The sequence below is a fragment of the Anomaloglossus baeobatrachus genome, chromosome 4 (genome assembly GCF_048569485.1).
Source record: "Anomaloglossus baeobatrachus isolate aAnoBae1 chromosome 4, aAnoBae1.hap1, whole genome shotgun sequence".
Lineage (NCBI taxonomy): Eukaryota > Metazoa > Chordata > Amphibia > Anura > Aromobatidae > Anomaloglossus > Anomaloglossus baeobatrachus.
This window is the reverse complement of record NC_134356.1, coordinates 402698850-402718117: the sequence shown is the minus strand read 5'-3', so window position 1 is coordinate 402718117 and position 19268 is coordinate 402698850. Positions and strand designations below refer to the sequence as shown.

Genomic DNA, 19268 nt, shown 5'->3' with positions numbered 1-19268 from the left:
ACTCTCTATGTTGTAATTAATAAATAGTCTATGCAAAACTTTTGCCAGTCAAATTTCTTTAATTAAATGACTATACCTATATTAAAAAGTATTTTGGGTAAAATTTAGGTCGTGTATGATGACAACTTCATACACTTTCAATTCATCACCAGGAAAATAGTATCACAACAACTAGACAAAAGTCAACGCATTAAAAAAAAAATGCAATGGTCACTAAATGGACAGTGTAGTAAAATGCAAGTTGCTGTCATGACTTTATTACTGGTTTGTACCTTACATCTCCATTCCCAAATACCAAATTTGAATTGCCCATATTGTAAGTGCAGTAATTCACAAAATAAACAATGAATAATACATTAATAATAAGTCTTTGAAACAAATTTGACTGGGTGAATAGTAACATTTAACAACCACTTCTAATATCCATCCACTTCCTCAATTTCCATGGATCTACAGCGATGGTCATAGATCAGACACATTGTACAATATGTTATATCCTTGAGATTGAGTGCATATTATTTACAAACCCAATGGAATGTCTGATTTGGAAAACTAAAGCGGGCTTTACACGCTACGATATAGCTAACAATGTCATCGGGGTCACGTCGTAAGTGACGCACATCCAGCATCGTTTGACATATCGTAGCGTATGACAGCTACGTGCGACTGTGAACGAGCAAAAATGCTCACCTTATCGTTGCTCGTTGACACGTCGCTCATTTTCTAAAAATTGAATGTCCGGTTGTTCATTGTTCCCGAGGCAGCACACATCGCTCCGTGTGACACCCCGGGAATGATCAACTGCAGCTTATCTGCGGCTGCCGGCAATGCGGAAGGAAGAAGGTGGGCGGGATGTTTTCGTCCCGCTCATCTCCGCCCCTCCGCTTCGATTGGCCGGCCGCTGTGTGACGTCGCGTGTGACGCCAAACGTCCCTCCCCCTTCAGGAAGTGGATGTTCGTCGCCTACAGCGAGGTCGTTTGGAAGGTAAGTACATGTGACGGGTTTACAACATTGTGCGACACAGGCAACTAATTGCACAAACGATGGGGGCGGGTGCGATCGCAAATGCGATTGCACGATTAATTGTAACATGTAAAGCAGCCTTAAGTTGGAGCAATAATTCTGAAAAATGCAATGATTGTAAAGCTTTATTAGCAAGAAACCATCATTCCCTCACCATCTAAGTGCCATGGCTGATGGACTGATTCTTTAGGCTCAGAAGATGAATGCTAACAATACCAACATTGCTGTGACAAAGAAAGGTGGTTAATCTGCAATGCTGCTGCCACAAACATTGGATCTGATATTGTAATATATTTGTGTTTTATTCAATCTAAGCATTTCAAGGTCGTCCGACTTCTTCAGGATCCACACATAATACTAGTAGTAGTAAAATGACAGTCTTTTATATTACATTCAAAAAAGTGCTAAAAACAGAAGATGGGAGGGACACGTGCGTGTCAGAGTCTAATTTGTTTGTACAAAAAATGCAAAGACAATCTCAACATGCAATGTATTAGATTTAGAATATCATATGCACTAAACAAGCTTCGCTAATGTGGAGTCGTTGGGGTCACGGAATTTGTGACGCACATCCGGCCGCATTAGCGATGCCGTTGCGTGTGACACCGATAAGCGATTTTGCATCGTTGCAAAAACGTGCAAAATCGCTAATCGGCGACACGGGGGTCCATTCTTAAAAATCGTTACTGCAGCAGTAACGAAGTTGTTCCTCGTTCCTGCAGCAGCACACATCGCTCCGTGTGACACCGCAGGAACGAGGAAGCTCCCCTTACCTGCCTCCCGGCCGCTATGCGGAAGGAAGGAGGTGGGCGGGATGTTACATCCCGCTCATCTCCGCCCCTCCGCTGCTATAGGGCGGCGGTTCAGTGATGTTTCAGTGACGTCGCTGTGATGCCGCATGGACCGCCCCCTTAGAAAGGAGGCGGTTCGCCGGTCACAGCGACGTCGCCGGACAGGTAAGTATGTGTGACGGGTCTGGGCGATGTTGTGCGGCACGGGCAGCGATATGCCCGTGTCGCGCAACAGATGGGGGCGGGTACCCACACTAGCGATATCGGGACCGATATCGCAGTGTGTAAAGTAGCCTTTAGGGTCCCGTCACACGTAGCAATGTTCCAGCTATCCTACCAGCGATCCGACCTGGCAGGGATCGTTGGAGCTTCACTACATGGTCGCTGGTGACCTGTCAATCAGGCAGATCTCCACCGCGATTAGAGACCAGCCACCAGCGACCCGTACAACAACGCTGTGCTTGGTAGTCAGGGTACACATTGGGTAACTATGCAAAGCACTTTGCATAGTTATCCGATGTGCACCCTGGCTACGTGTGCAGGGAGCCGGCGTCTGGTAGCCTGTAACTGGCGTACGCTGGTAACCATGGTGTACGTCGGGTAACTAAGCAAAGCGCTTTGCATGGTTACCCGATGTGTACCATGGTTACCAGAGTACCGCTGCTTACAGGCTGCCAGACGCCAGCTCCCTGCACATTCAGATCGTTGGTCTCCTGCTGTCAAACACGCCGATGCGTGCTGCACAGCGGGAGACCAACAAGCAAAAAATGGTCCTGATCGTTTTGTAACTATCAGCGACCTCGCAGCAGGGGCCCGCTCGCTGCGGCTTGTCACACACAGCGATATCGCTGGCAAAGTCGCTGATACGTCACAAAACCTGTGATGTTTCAGCGATCTCGCTGTGTGTGACGGGGCTTTAGAATCATAACTCTATTAACGGACCACCTCATCCTAACCCCAGTCAGGTAAATAACTATTAACTACCGCAGAGGTTAAACTCCACTTCCTAATGTCATATTCCCTGTTCCCTGTTGCTCAGTTGTATGGAATCAGGTGTAGAAAATGACTTTGTATGTAATTTGGCAGAAATGCTGAAGATGATCATTTGCAGTTATTTTTAGATGCTGTTAAGGAATTGCCTTACTGACACCTTGACATATCTGCATTTCCTGACTCCAGCTCCTTTCCGCTGTTTAGACTGATAAAGAAGCCAAACAAGTAGCCATTGTGCAAGGTTTACAAGACTGTGTTATTTTATGTGTAATGTAACTTTCCCCTGATAAGGCCACAGGAAGTCTATTACTTTATTTCAGTACTGAAATATCTGCAGCCACGAATGAATATCTATTACTGGCCTAGCATGAAAGTGGTGAGTTTATTTGTTCCAGTGCACTGGAAAAGCACAATTCTATTATTGTTGTGGGATAATTCATTCTTCTATGTAGACATCTTTTATACGATGCCAAATGCAATAAAACAAACAAAATACAAGACAAATAACCTCACATCACTCAGATGTGAAGACGCATTTGATTATTTCATTTCTAATGTATTTATTTGTACTGACTTTGATGTCAGCTGCGAATACAAAGACAAAGAGACACAAAAAGCCAGAATATAAGACCTTAGCTGAGCTGCAAACAGCCTGAATTTTCATCTAAAAAATAAAAATGAAAATGTGTACCCAGTGTACGCATAGGTATTTATAATATTTCATAAAAAACATCATTGATATTCTGATTGTATAAAAACTCTCGATAATTTTTTCTATTATGTATTGGAGAGGATGGCCAAAGGACAACGTGAAAGGATGAAAAGATACGAATGACATTCAGGAATTATCCTATTCTAATACCAAGGTTAGTTTGCACCAGTGGCAATCAATCTGATCTTGCCTATAGCCCTGCCCTACCCCACTGTATCAATTAATACATTAATATGTGTGTGTATATACATACATATATATATATATATATATATATATATATATATATATATAACTCCTCTACCCCCCCCCTCCCCACCTCAGTGATTTTCCATTTTTTGTTTTCGTTTTTTTCTTCCACTTCTTCCAAAAGCCATAACGTTTTTTTATTTTTCTATCAATGTAGCCATTAATGGCTTGCTTTTTGCCGGACAAGTTCTACTTTCAAACAACACCATTCATGGAAAGCGGTAAAACAGATTCCAAGTGCGGTGAAACTGCAAAAACAACTGCAATTGAAGAACTGGTTTTTTTTATATATATATTACATTATAATATATATATATATATATATATATATATATATATTATATATATTTTATAAAAAAAATATAGTGTTCATTATATGGTAAAACTGACCCAGCATTATGATTTTCCAGGTCAATACAAGTTTGTAGATACCAATCATGTATACCATATTTTTCATTTTATAAGACCAGATTATGAGACACAGACTGAGCTCTTGGCTCAATGACAAGCCAATATCTCATGTGCGCACGCACCACCTCCAGGTGCCATTTTCCTTAAGTCCGCTGCTGGTAGATTAACGGACCGGAGGTGGTGCGTGCGCAGATGAGATCTTGAGCGGAGACCTGCATCCGCGCATGCGCCCACTCCGGGTGCTATTATTTGAAGCCAGAGCATCTGGGACACCCGCCGCACTGCCTTACTCTACACAGCTAGCCGCCTGCACAGACAGGCAGCCGCCCGCACAGACAGGCAGCCGCCCGCACCACCAGACAGCCTCCTGCACAGCCAGATAGCCACCGACAGCCCCCACCGCAGTGCCCATTCTCCATCTCCCAGTAAGCTACATTCAGATTTTAAGACGCACCCCTCATTTTTCTCCCAAATTTTTGGAAGGAAAAGTGCGTCTTAGAATTCGAAAACTACAGTAGTTTTACTTTTATCTAAGTGTTGAAAAAAAATCCAGACGTTTGTCCAAAAAAAGAATTGTACACTTGGCGCCATTTTCAAGTATCGTTCTCGTTTTTCGGGATCTGGGGCTCAGTTATGGCTTATTTTTTGTGCCTTGAGATGACATTTTTAATTATACCATTTTTTCATTTTTTCATAGATGCGATGTTTTGATCGCCTGTTGTTGCAATATTGCAGCAACCAAAAAAATGTAATTTTGGCGTTTGGAATTTTTTTTTCTTGCTACGTCATGTGCCAATCAGATTAATTGATCTTATATTTTGATAGATCCAGCATTTCTGAAAGCGGCGATAATAAATATGTATTTTTTTCAATTATTATTATGGTTTTATTTTCAATGGAGCAAAAGGGGGGTGATTTGTACGTTAAGGTTTTTTTTTTTTTCTTTTTTTTACTTTTTTATTGGTTTTACTAGTCCCCCAGGGGAGTTTATGGCTGAACACTCCAATCACTTCTGCTGATCAGGACCATGCTACACGGTCATATTGTATGTGTTATACGTTTTGACACTAAATTGTCATATTGTACTTGCATGTGTTCCACACCATGTTGACATACTACAATTACTTGTTAAATCCAATAACCTGTGTATAACACTCATCCTTCTGGATTTAATCTACACATTGTTTTTACCTGTGTATTTCTACACTTTGTCTTAAAGGTGCTTTACACGCTGCGACATCACTATATGCGAATCTCGCAGATAAGATTTGCCGAGATCGCACATAGGTCATTTTTTTGTAGCGCCGGTCACATGTGCGATCTCGGCAAATCGTATGTGCGATCTGGCATGTTACATCGCTAACGAGATCGCTAGCAATGTCGCAGTGTGTAAAGCACCCTTTACTCTCACATGTGATGCTCCTTTTTTCTGTAATTTGCCGGTTGTTGGAGGTCATTATTTTTAATTACCGTAATACAATTTATTGCTCATGACCTCATGGGTTTTTGTTTAGATTTTGTTTTAATCTTTGGTGCCTCTATTGAGTCTTCCAGAGGTCCGCCATATCCCCACAACCCATGCACTATCTATACATACATGTTGTATATACATTTCATCCTGCATAGTGTCATGTATGAATGGTTTTCTTTGCTCTAACTCAGTATTTAAAATTTAAGAGAGGCCTGGATGCCTTTCTTGAAAAGAATAAAATATTACTGGTTATGTGTACTAGATTCTGTGATTGGGCGTTAATCCAGGGAACTTGCCAGATTTGGAGTCGGGAAGGAATTTTTCAGCTAATATGGAATTTACTGTGTGCCCCATAGGGTTGATTCCTTTGTCTGGATCAACATTATAGGCTATGGGTTGAACTCGATGGATTTAACTCTACCTTCAACCTTACAAACGATATGCCACACTATTCATTGAGGACAGAAAGACCAAAAGATAACTGTCTTGAGAACCAAAGTTGTCCTAAAGTATCAACAATCTCAAGATTACAAGTCTATCTACAGAAATCTTGATGTTGCTTTGTCCATGGTGTGCAACATAATCAAGAAGTTTACAAACCATGGCACTGTAGCTAATATCCCTGGACGTGGACGGCTGAGAAAAATTGATGAAAGGTTGAAACACAAGATAGTCCGGATGTTGGATATGCAGCTCTAATCACGTTCCAAAGAAATTGAAGCTGAGTGCATCACTGTCCTCACAAAGTATCTATCGACATTTTAATGAAATGAAACACTATTGAAGAAGAGCCAGGAGGACCACATTGCTGACAAAAGAAAACATAAAAAAGCTAGACTGCAGTTTGCCAAAATGTACTTAAGTCAAAATCCTTCTGGAAAAGCATCTTGTGGACAGATGAAACCAAGATACAGCTTTTTGGTAAAGAACATAATTCTACCGTTAACCGAAAACAAAATGAGGACTACAAAGAAAAGAACATTGTAACTACAGTCAAGTATGCTGGAGGTTCAAATATGTTTTGGGGCTGCTTTGCTTCCTCTGGCACTGGGTGCCTTGGCTCTGAGCAAGGCATCATGAAAAACTGAAGATGTGCTTCGGTAAAATGGGTAGTGGGCGATAGGACTTGGAATCCCCATCCCCTGCAGATTTGTTAGGGTCCATGAAGGTTTCCCTAGCCAAGGGCCCTGCACCCGACTGCGCTGGCACTGTGGGTACGGTTAGGCTCGACCTCAGCTGTCATGTTCTCCGTCTCACCAGCTCCACCCGGTCATCTGCTTCTCTCTGTCCTCCCAGTTTTTTCCAGTCTGCCCGGTCATAGCTAAAGAAGCTCTCAAGCACTCTCTATAGCAGCCAAGGTACTAAAAGTCCCATGATGTTCTGGCTCTTTCTCCTTTCCCGAGATAGCTCTGAAGCACGCATCCCAGGCACTCTCCCTGAGGAGAGCTGGGTCGCACACACCCCAGGGACCTGTTGTTGCTTCTCTGTCCCAGACTGATCTAACTAGAAAAAGTTTGCCTTTGCTCACTTCCTCTGGCAGCCCCCACCTTTGGGATGACTAATTGGTGGTTGCCAGAGCAACCAGGAATTCCCCAGACTGTCTCTCTTCCTGTGTAACAGGTTGTTTATGTAATTTATGAGCTCAGGATGTGTGTAAGCTTTGAACATCAGCGTTTAACCTCTTCTTACCTGGATCAGTGCTGCACCTTAAGACAGATGCAGTACCCTGTGGCGCCTGAGGCCTCAGGGGCACCACAACTGTATGTGTGTGTGCAACATGCATTCCGTGTGTCACATACTGTGTGTATGTAGCATCCATTTATAAATCTTGGATGTACAGTTTAGAGTTGATAGGTGTAAACATGTCAGTGATTGCCCAAAAAAACAAACAAAATGCTGCTCATTTATGGGGTGATTGGATTGTTTAAGGCAGAACAAAAATAATTGTTCTCAGCAGCACATAGCCTGATGCAAACTACAGAAGTGCTGCTGATAACATGATACTGTATGAGGACAGATTGATCTATTAGAGATTGTTATGTGCCCATCATTCTTTCTCCTCCTCTCCTCCTGTGTAAAGAGGCCATGAAACAAGCGCTGAACGACTTGAATATTGTCGATCGTGCTCATTTAGCGGCCTGAACTCTGCGCATGTAAATGCAACCGAAATGTTTGAGTGTGATCTTGCCATATATGAGCATTTAAGGCCCCTCTTTAATCTTTTGCCCGGGGCCCCACTTTGTCTAAAACTGGCCCTGTGTGGTACACAGAATATATTACACACATAGATGCTACAAATAGTAGTATCTTAGTTTCACACCTGCTCATTGTTTCTAAGGTGTTATGGGGATCATCACTATAGAAACATAACTCATTTATGGGCTATTTTTCCCATCCAGGTGTTATCCATAACATTTTCCCCAGGAAACCAGGAAGGTGTGAATGTGGGAATGAGCTATTGTTTTATTTTCCAGATAAACACATTTATGTTCATCACATGCAGTATTTCCTGGCTTGATGGTTCTTGTGCTAAGTGCTGATATCATTGAATGATGTATATCTATACATGTGGTGTATGTATACGGTGGCGGAACAAGGACTATTGCATTAAAGTATCTGGATAGTATTGAAAATGTCACAATCCATGATGCATACAAACCCCAAATTTTCCACTGCGGAGATAGCTGTTACGTTTCCAAAGAAAGTATTCAAATCTTTAGTCTACCGCTATGGTTATTTAGCCATGAAAAAGAACATCCTTATCAAAATTATTTCCACACACACACACAAAAATGGAAATAAATTGATCCAATGTCAACAAAATGTCATATACTACATAATATTCTTTGTATAATTCACAACAAACTAGACAAACACTATAAAGATCATCATGAAGTCCATTAGCAGGCTCAGGTTTGGCAGGTCAATACAATTCAAGAAGATGTTGAAGAGAAGAACTTCACTTAAGAAGGACACTTGTCAGTAGGAAAATGGTGAATGTTGACTAGATGGTCATCTATATGTATATACAGTATATGGTTGTGTCAGGTGTATCATAGTGAAGAGGGAGAGGACTACAACCCCTTATTTCTATCATAGAAAATATAATTTTCAACTACGTAAGGCTTGTCCATAATACTGTACTCTGATGAGGCCAGATTGGTTTGGCTGGCCATATTGGTTTGGTTGACCATAATAAGCAATCCACAAACTCAATGTCAAGGTGATCTTGCTAGTGGAGGAAGCTGTAAGACAAGTTCCTAGGTAAGGTGATAGCCCAAGCAGCAATGAAGGTTAGCCAGAATTGCTGATGGTTCCAAAGAGACTTTACTGATGAAAGGCAGGAATGTTCTAGGGAATGGTATGGGTGCCAGAGATAAGCATAATTAAAGCTATTGAGAGCGGTGTAACGATTGATCAGGCTACATTTTACTGTATGTTTGTCATGTGGAAAATCTAATAATGTTTGCTACTAGCAATGTGTTTTGCTATTAAGTTACTGGTGGGGTATAACTGTCTAGCCATAGGTCCTTCGATGTATGTTTTTATAAATGTCATAAAAAAAAGTACAAGTTACTTCTACCATTATCCTCTGTCCTCATCATGTGAAAAGCAATGCTTACCCACATCTTTACTCTTTTGCTTGTTGTTCTGAAGAGGAAGAACCTCTAGAAAGGTGATACCAGATGTTTCCAGAATATTGACCTCCACCGATAGGCTGCCCACTAACTGCATTGGACGTACACTAATTGCATGCTCATACACTCCCAGACGTCTTTGCAAAAGCTCCTCATACTTCAGCAGAAAAACTGCTTTATTTCGACCAGGGATTGTTGCAGATGCATTAAAAGTTTCCATTCCATTTTCCCTGGAAGAAATCCATAGGAGAAACGTTACTGAGAAACATAATCAAATTCATCTTAAATGGAACGTGTAATGTAAAAAAATGCTGCTATCATGAAAATATGGGGTTAATGTGCAGGGTAATAGTGTTCTGAGGATGCCTGGCGCATGCACTGGGAGCCTCGCTGCATTGGAGCCAGCTGTCAGTCAGTGCAGGGGGCACAGTGATTGAGTGGTGACTAACGCCAAACCGGCCCATGCTTATGGCTAAGCCAGAGAATAAGTAATGCTTAATTTTTGGAGGATATTTATTCCTCTTTTTGTTGCTATTTTTATATTTAGTGTAGAGACCTACAAGCATGAGGTTCCCGTGACGAGGGTTGTAGGCTTACGTATTCTGGCCATAATACCGACTAAAACCTCATATTTTTTTCGTACAGGATGCAGCCAGGCCCCTTTCTGTTAGGCCTTGCATATTACAGTTCCTGTCCCTCTATGGTGCACAGATGGAAAACGGCTTGGCAGCCCGCCTGATCTAATAGTATGGGCGTCATCTAATAGGCTGCGGGCTTGTGACCGTGCATCTGCATGTGTGAACAGCGCTCTATGCAAGCCATCAGTGTGCAGTTTTATCATCCAGCAATCGCCCCTTCCATGTTTGGAAGTGTGTGTGTGATTTGCTCCTCCTGCACCTGTGATGCCTCCACTTAGTGGGGGCTTAGCTGTATCCTGCTAGAGTACTAGTTTTTGGTCTGGGCAATGTACAACTGCTGCCCTTCTTTGTTGTAAGTAATGCTTAATTTTTGGAGGATATTTATTCCTCTTTTTGTTACTATTTTTATACTAAGCCAGAAAGTGCTAGAAGGAATATAGTAAAAGGGGTTGGCTCATGAACAAAGTTAATTTTAATCAATAATAAGTCCTACATTTGGATGTGTTTAAAAAAAAAATGTTCCTGTGTGGAGATAATCTTATATATGTGTCCCTGCTGTGTAATGGCTGTGTCTGACTGTAGAGGGTGTGATATAGCAACCGACAATGTTGTAAATGGCCGGTATGTGTCACAGAGGCGGACATCCTCTACGATCTGAACTTGGAATGTTTCTCTAGGACTTGTAGTTGAATCAGGATTTCAGGGCTGGGTTCATGGGATGGTCAAAGTTATGGGCGGGACTGACCATCCACATACCTCCCATACCTAGGTGTGTCTAATGTGTTTTAATGAGGCTGTTTGTCACTGAGCTCTGTGTGCTGGTGGGAGCCATCTTGGTGGAGCACATGTGGAAGAGCTCCTGAACATGCAGAGCTAGTGAAGGCTCTGAACCTTCAGGGAGCTGCAGAATCCACTGAAGCTCTGGACTAACGGCAGGAGCCATTAAATAGAGCGTGTCCAAAGGGCTGGGAATGAGCCCAGTGTGAAATTCTCCATGGACTGGATGGAGCCAGACTGTCAGCCTGCAAACCTATTGCCAGGTAACCCCCTAGAAAAAGGGGGACTATACTGGCTGAGGCCAGTGCATGAACTGTGCGGATAATTCCGTAGGTGAATCAGACCGTGGGATGCTATTGTACCTACTGAAAGAACAGACTCTGTATCGTTTATGTTATACAAATCCAAAGTATGGCTTATGTTTTATTTACACAGACCGATTTATCCGGAAGTGAATAAACCGATTGGATTGTTTAAATGACAAAATGACAAATTGTTCCTGCGTGCCTCAGCTCCGCTGCCAGATGAGTGTTCCTAAATACATTCAGTGAGCGCAGAATCACAAGGGAGATGGTCTGATCATACCACAGGTCCTGGGCAGGGGAGGAAGTAAAAAGTATACAAACATTACAACATGGAATTAATTTTTCTTTGAGGTAAAACATTTTTTCAAAAACAGGCAGGGAAATGTTTTACCTCACAAAATGAATCAGCTATGATCCCATGTTGTAATGTCTGTATACTATCTTTTATGTCCTCCTCTGCCCAGGAGATGTGGTATGATCAGACCATGTCCCTGTTCGGTCAGACACTGCCATTACACAGAACATAGCAGGGACACCTATGTTAGATTATCTCAGCACAGGAATATTATTTAAAACCACATCCAATTGTGGAATTTAATATTATTCAAAGATCCATTGATTATAATGAACTTTAAAATTAACTTTGTTCGTGGAAAAAACCTTTAATTTCCTTCCGGCAACAGGGCTCTCTGTGCAGGCACCAGGCAGCTTGAGAACCCTATTAACCTGCAGATTGACTCCATATCTGTAGGTTAATAGCATTATTTTAACATGTCAGGTTCCCTTTAAAACTAAACACCTGTTTTAAAACATTAATGAAAAGGATTGTATTGATTTACATATTACACTCTTCCAGATTGCAAGTTGTCTGTTGGTGCATTAAGACTCCTACTCCTACGAACTATCAAGAGCAGGTGGAGTCCTTAGCTGCTGTCAGAGATGACGAGGGACCCTCAGGAGAAGCTAGAAGTTGTGTGTCTCCACTTGTGAGGTCTCTTTTCCAGACTACACAAATCTCAGTAAGTAATAGAATCATTAAAAATGCTGATGTTTCTATTTAAACTGCCACTCTCATGATCTCCAGGTGTCTCTCCAGCACATTGTCCATTAACAATTGTCTAGCCATAAGCAATTAATTTTTCAATGATTCAACATTTAGGACATGCCTTTTCAGAAGACGCACCCCGAGCGTATCCTACATGTGCGCCAAGTGCTAAGTGTGTCCTTAGTTTAAGGGGTACTTTGCAAGCTGCGACATCGCTAGCCGATGCTAGCGATGCCGAGCGCGATAGCACCCGCCCCCGTCGCACATGCGATATCTTGTGATAGCTGCTGTAGCAAACATTATCGCTACGGCAGCTTCACACACACTTACCTGTCCTGCGACGTCACTCTGGCCAGCGACCCGCCTCCTTCCTAAAGGCCACTTTACACACAGAGATAAATCTTTGGCAGATCTGTGGTTGCAGTGAAATCATGGACATATTGTTCCATTTGTACACAGCCACAAACCTGGCACTGATTGTCCACAATTTCACTGCAACCACAGATCTGCCGCAGATTTATCTCTGTGTGTAAAGTGGCCTTAAGGGGGCGGGTCGTGCGGTGTCACAGCGACATCACACGGCAGGCGGCCAATAGAAGCAGAGGGGCGGAGATGAGCGTGACGTAAACATCCCGTCCACCTCCTTCCTTCCGCTTAGCCGGTGGAGGCAGGTAAGGAGATGTTCCTCGCTCCTGCGGCTTCACACACAGCGATGTGTGCTGCCGCAGGAACGAGGAACAACATCGTATCTCCTATTGGTGCAACATTATGAAAATGTCCGACACTGCACAGATCACCGATTTACGACGCTTTTGCGATCTTTTATCGGTGCATCTAGGCTTTACACGTTGTAACATCGTTACCGGCGCCAGATGTGCGTCACTTTCGATTGGACCTCGACGATATCGCAGTAGCGATGTTGCAACGTGCAAAGTACCCCTAAAGGCTACTTTACACACTGCGATATCGGTCCCGATATCGCTAGTGTGGGTACCCGCCCCCATCTGTTGCGCGACACATACTTACCTGTCCGGCGACGTCGCTGGGACGGGCGAACCGCCTCCTTTCTAAGGGGGCGTTCCGTGCGGCGTCACAGCGACGTCACTGAAGCGTCACTGAACCGCCGCCCAATAGCAGCAGAGGGGCGGAGATGAGCGGGACGTAACATCCCGCCCACCTCCTTCCTTCCTCATAGCGGCCGGGAGGCAGGTAAGGGGAGCTTCCTCGTTCCTGCGGCGTCACACGCAGCGATGTGTGCTGCCGCAGGAACGAGGAACAACTTCGTTACTGCTGCAGTAACGATTTTTAAGAATGGACCCCCATGTCGCCGATTAGCGATTTTTCACGTTTTTGCAACGATGCAAAATCGCTTATCGGTATCACACGCAACAGCATCGCTAATGCAGCCGGATGTGCGTCACAAATTCTGTGACCCCAACGACTCCGCATTAGCGATGTCGCAGCGTGTAAAGCCCGCTTAAGAGTGCATGTACAGTGGCTAATTATCGTGAATGAGCATTTCCTGGAACTTTCCTGTTTTTATAGGTAGCCAGTATAAACAGATGACACATCATCCAAACAATAGCCAAATTGTTTGGCAAATGAAACTCTATTTAAGCTTGCATATAAATAAGATGTGCTGCCGAGAACAATGACAGTCTGCGCACACAGAATGATGTATCACATTCACTGATCGTTTTGGTACACACAGGAAGTGAGGTCAGTCAGTCTAAACAGGCAATTAAAGAACACCAAGTGACAAACATATATCTATTTGACGATCAACGAGAGCTGAAGCAGGGGTCTCCAACCTGTTGCTTCGGAGCCACATGTGGCTCGCGAGCCTGTGATATGTGGCTCGCGGCTGTCATATAGCTTGGTGCATTAGAGCCATGTCTAGCAAACAGCTATCAAGAGCAGGTCTCCTAATGGGGACTTTTGTGAGTAGCCCCATATAAACGAGCAGATCTGTATGGGGGTAAGGTAGTAACCCCTGGATCTTGGTATACTGCCAAGGTGTCATTTCTATGGAAAAGCTTTGGCTGTCATTATACTGGTAATGGGATCCCAAGGTACCCCTACTGTGAGGGGGCGACAGCTGGATGTGGCTCGTGATCCTCTCTCAGAGCTGAATGTGGCTCATCACCCTCTCAGAGCTGAATGTAGCTCTCATGGTCAGAAAGGTTGGGGACCTCTGAGTTAAGCGGGCTTTACACGCCACGATATCGTTAATGAATTATCGTCGGGGTCAAGGTGTTTGTGATGGTCAAGGTGTTTGTATCGTCTCATTAACGATATCGCAGTGTGTGACACTTTTGAGCGACCTTAAACTACCGCAAAAGCGGTCAAAATCATTTGCCACGGAGAGGTCGTCCTGAAACAAAAAATCGTTTTCTGCTTATTAGTGATGTTGTTCATCGTTCCTGCTGCACCACACATCGCTGTGTGTGACACCGCAGGAGCGACAAACATCTCCTTACCTGTGTCCACCGGCAATGCGGAAGGAAGGAGGTGGGCGGGATGTTACGTCCTGCTCATCTCCGCCCCTCCGCTTCTATTGGACGCCTGCCGTGTGACGTCGCTGTGATGCCGCACGAACCGCCCCCTTAGAAAGGAGGCGGTTCGCCGACTAGAGCGACGTCGCAGGGCAGGTAAGTGCGTGTGACGGGGTTAAGCGAGGTTGTGCGGCACGGGCAGCGATTTGCCCGTGTCGTACAATCGACGGGGGCAGGTACGATTGCTTGTGATCTCGCTAGCATGTAAAACCCGCTTTAGAGTAAACCCAACCTAAGCGTAGTTCACGTAGAATTTTCTGCCACAAGTCGGCCATGTGTGAACATGTTCTCCCATCTTGAAAAACACAATGTCGCATATTAGGATATGCAACCATACTAGCATTCTTACACTTTGGAAACATTTTCAAGTGAATGTATCTTAGATGCATTACTAAACAGTCTCTGAAAATAAGTGAAGAAGTTACATTTTTTGAAATTATCAGTACAGTTTTTATACTGTGAGGGGTTTTTTTGCCAAACTTAACACTAAACAGAAATGTGTGTTTGTTTTATAGTTTTTTATTCTTTTTTGGCTCAAAAAACTTTGACAAAAACTGCACCAAAATCAGCATGTGTTTATTAAATATGTGGAAAAATGAAGACAGAATGCTGAAAAGTCTGCTGAAAAGGGTGCTCCATACAGTATAGAGTTGTATTACTTTTGTACTGTGTATTGATATAAGGGTAAATGTAGGGGACTGTACATACACATACATGAATTTTGGACAATTATACATTGTCTTGTACATTGGGTTTTCTGCTCTGTATATAGAGACGCTGTAAAACTTATGAAATTAAATAGCAGCTGATAGAAGGTAAAATCTACTTATAGAAGGTATTATGTTGGCAAAACATATAAAGTACTAGCTGTAGTACCCAGGCGTTGCCCGGGATAGTAACTGTCTCTCTCCCAGTCTTTGTCTGTCTGTCGCTTTCTGTCTGTCTCTCTGTCTGTGTCTTTCTTTGTCTGTCTGTGTCTATGTCTCTGTCTGTCTGTTTCTATCTCTCTGTATTTGTATCAGTCTATCTGTCTCCATCTCTGTGTCTGTCTCTCCCTTTCCAGGTCGGTCCCTTTCCAGGTCGGTCCCTTTCCAGGTCTGTCCCTTTCCAGGTCTGTCCCTTTGCCCGTCTGTCCCTTTGCCCGTCTGTCCCTTTGCCCGTCTGTCCCTTTGCCCGTCTGTCCCTTTGCCCGTCTGTCTCTTTGCCCGTCTGTCTCTTTGCCCGTCTGTCTCTTTGCCCGTCTGTCTCTTTGCCCGTCTGTCTCTTTGCCCGTCTGTCTCTTTGGCCGGCTGTCTCTTTGGCCGGCTGTCTCTTTGGCCGGCTGTCTCTTTGGCCGGCTGTCTCTTTGGCCGGCTGTCTCTTTCTAGGGCTGTCTCTTTTCTTGTCTGTCTCTTTCCAGGTCTGTCTCTTTGACCATCTGTCTCTTTGACCATCTGTCTCTTTGACCATCTGTCTCTGTCTGTGTCTCTTTCTGTCTGTCTGTCTTTTTTTGTCTCTCTCTATCCGTCTCCCCACCAACATCATATTACCGCACACATAAGCTTCTTATACTAACAGTTTATTTTGTTCCTATAGCAACCACTGACAGTTTCTATTAATAGCCTGTAGCTCCCACCTCTATTCAGTTTAATGGAGGCAGGATTTTGGAGTGTAACTAAAGCGCAGGGTTAAATTTTCCCGTCAAAACATAGTCTATGAAGCTCCCTGGGTCACATGGGGCGTCTGTGCAAAATTATGTGATTGTAAATGCGACGGTGCAAATTCCTTTAGCGGACATACACACATACATACAAACATACACTGAGCTTTATATATTAAATACGGCATCTAAAGGGTGTAACATAGTAAATTCCTGCTTACCCCCCTCCATCACTAATAATCTTATCATACTCCTGTATATTGTTTTCTCCGGTCTTTTTTCTCCATGTGACTTCACTGTGATATGTCCTGCCTCCAATAATCCTGCAATGCATATACATATTATTAACACGAAAGAACAGATCAGTTTCAAAGAAAAAAACAGATGCAGATAGTAATTACAAAAAATGACTTCTAAAACAGGGTAACATTGCAAAACACCTGAATGTTAAGTATGAATATGTGAAGAAAGGGAAAGTTACGACTCACAGGGGCACTACTGTGAATGGTGGTCTGCCAGCTGCATATGATAAAATACTTTATTCAAACAACGCGTTTTAGGGACAATCCATTGCCTTCATCAGGTTAGCGGTAACATGATGAAGAGGGCGGATCATTCCTGAAACGCGGTTTGAATAAAGTATTTGGCACCTGAAGCTGAGAGACCACTTTTTACAGTAGCGCCCTTGTTAGTCGTGACTTTCCCTTTCTTCACAGATTCTCTATCCTAACCGGAGTGAGCGGTCGGTGTAGCAGTTGATTGAGGATTAACAAGCTTATATAAGGGTTGTGCCTGCCTTTCAGGTGAGCAGTGGGGATTTGTTAACCTCACACTTGGCTTTAGTCGGATTCACACATGCAGCGCTTCTCCCTCTTCTCACTGCAATTATGAATATGTGTTCCTAATAATTCTTATATTACTCTCACTGGGCTAGTGATGTGTCGGTCACGACCAATCCGAGACAAAGAATCGGTTCCCTGATGTGATCGATGGGAGCCAACACCCCAGTGAGAGCCACTAGATTCTCTTAATGGCTCTCACTGGAAGTAAAATTCCGGTGTTTGTCAGACCAAACTCCACACACCTTGGGTTTTGGTTGTGGGTGGGCGGGGTTTCGGATTAACTTCATCTTAAATATATGTTTTCCTGGGATGAACACATATTTAATAAGGATCCATTTAGGGTCTAAAAGATCTGGCTCTTTTTGGTGAGCGGAGCCACGTGAGCCGGATCACCAAAAAGAGCTGGACTGCCGATCACTACACTGGGCACATATTACATTGGTGTGTAAAGCATTGTAAAAATGATTTCCATATCATGAAGAGCAATGGTAAAAAAAAAAAAGCTGCTACTACCTAGAATATACAATCTTTTAAAAAATATATCTATATAAAAAATTGCAATTATTTTTGGCTTGCGAAATAATCCATTTGTACTATTATATTTCAATATCCTAAAAATAGCATTAGTCATGAAATATGTTAATTTACCCAGAACACTGCAATATTTGTATATATTAACTGTTTATGGTTTTTTTACATACTGTCTGTCCACAAGAAATTATGGAGTTATATCCGTTTAATCCAATCAAAATCATACAAGTCTATGGATCTGTGACAATCTTGGATAGCACATGAATGCTAAATGTGTGCGATTATCCATGTTCTGTCTGCTTTTAACATTGAAATAGGTAGGGGAAGTTTTGCAGATCAGAAAATCACTGACGGTAAAAAAATCACACACTGACCAAACACTGAGGGAAATCTGATCCTGCAAACTAAAGAAAATGGGTGTGATTTTTTTTTTTTGGGGGGGAGGGGTTACATACTAGAAGGAAAAGGATGTATGGATGAAGTCTTATTTTACCCAAGTAGTTCAATTCTTTGTATAAGTTTAATGCAACATATTCTTACATGGTGAAGTTGGAGACAAAGGCTGCGGCTGGGATCTGCATCTGGAATACCACTTCTTTTGCCTCCACAGCCCTGTTGACTATGGTGCAGGACACACCGGTGAAGGCATAGCGTGATATGATTGTGGACTTCACAGTCAAGTCTGTAATCAAGGGTTTGATTTCCTGTAAATAAGAGAGGCATTAACTCTTAACATACCAGTCAGCTCTCTTCAGCCCACTGATTTCTGCACAGCAGTTATCTTCTGAAGAGATGCAGTTATAAATCACCATCCCAGCAGCTTTCAAAGCAGGTCTCTTAATCTCAGTACAAGTCTGCTAATAAAGGCTCTGGATCTGTGTGCTTGTTCAAATGCTCTGTTCTTTCTATGTGTAAATATAATCATAACAATGTATACCCCAGAACAAACCACAAATTGTTTTATAGTATTAATACTGATGAGCTTTATAGTTCTACTAATACTACAGTTCTATTCATAGACCACTATTAGGATAACAACCAAGGTGGAGTTACACGAAAACCACTTAAACACACCTCTATAAAAATAAATTATTTATTCAAATTAATGGTAGAAAAATATACGACACCAAATATCTGACATAGACACGAAAACACAGTGATCAAATACGGCCTAGTGGAGAGCAGAGGGAGCGTGCAAAGATAGATAGTTGATAGTTTAATGGCTCTCAGTGAACTAGGAGGGACTACAATACTCCTCAACTCCTCCTGCCTACTTGCGGAGAGTGTTGTAAAGTTTTGAACACTCCCCGCTCCGGGTGGCTGTCCCTATATATCCCTGTACTCCACTGACCTATACCACCACCACCAGGTGCATTGTGAGACGACCAGGACAACATATAGTATATTAAAATCTGTTGGTTCCTGACTAGGATTGCAGACTATGCTGCAGTCCAGATACTGTAAACAGCAGTTTAGGACAGAGCTGATGGGCCCGACAAGACCGGTACCCACAGCTCCTCCCATCGGTCTTGTCGGGCCCATCAGCTCTGTCCTAAACTGCTGTTTACAGTATCTGGACTGCAGCATAGTCTGCAATCCTAGTCAGGAACCAACAGATTTTAATATACTATATGTTGTCCTGGTCGT

The 19268-nt window shown here is 43.0% G+C and overlaps 1 protein-coding gene across 1 annotated transcript in view; it reads right to left on the bottom strand.

Moving 5' to 3' along the window:
• Positions 1-19268, bottom strand: part of ITIH5 (inter-alpha-trypsin inhibitor heavy chain 5) — a 135183-nt gene that overhangs the window by 90066 nt on the left and 25849 nt on the right. The window contains exons 3-5 of the mRNA XM_075345320.1: positions 18162-18325; positions 16470-16571; positions 9275-9519 (exon numbers count right to left, since the gene is read on the bottom strand). Coding sequence (XP_075201435.1) covers positions 9275-9519; positions 16470-16571; positions 18162-18325 — 511 coding nt within the window. The remainder of the gene's footprint in view (positions 1-9274; positions 9520-16469; positions 16572-18161; positions 18326-19268) is intronic.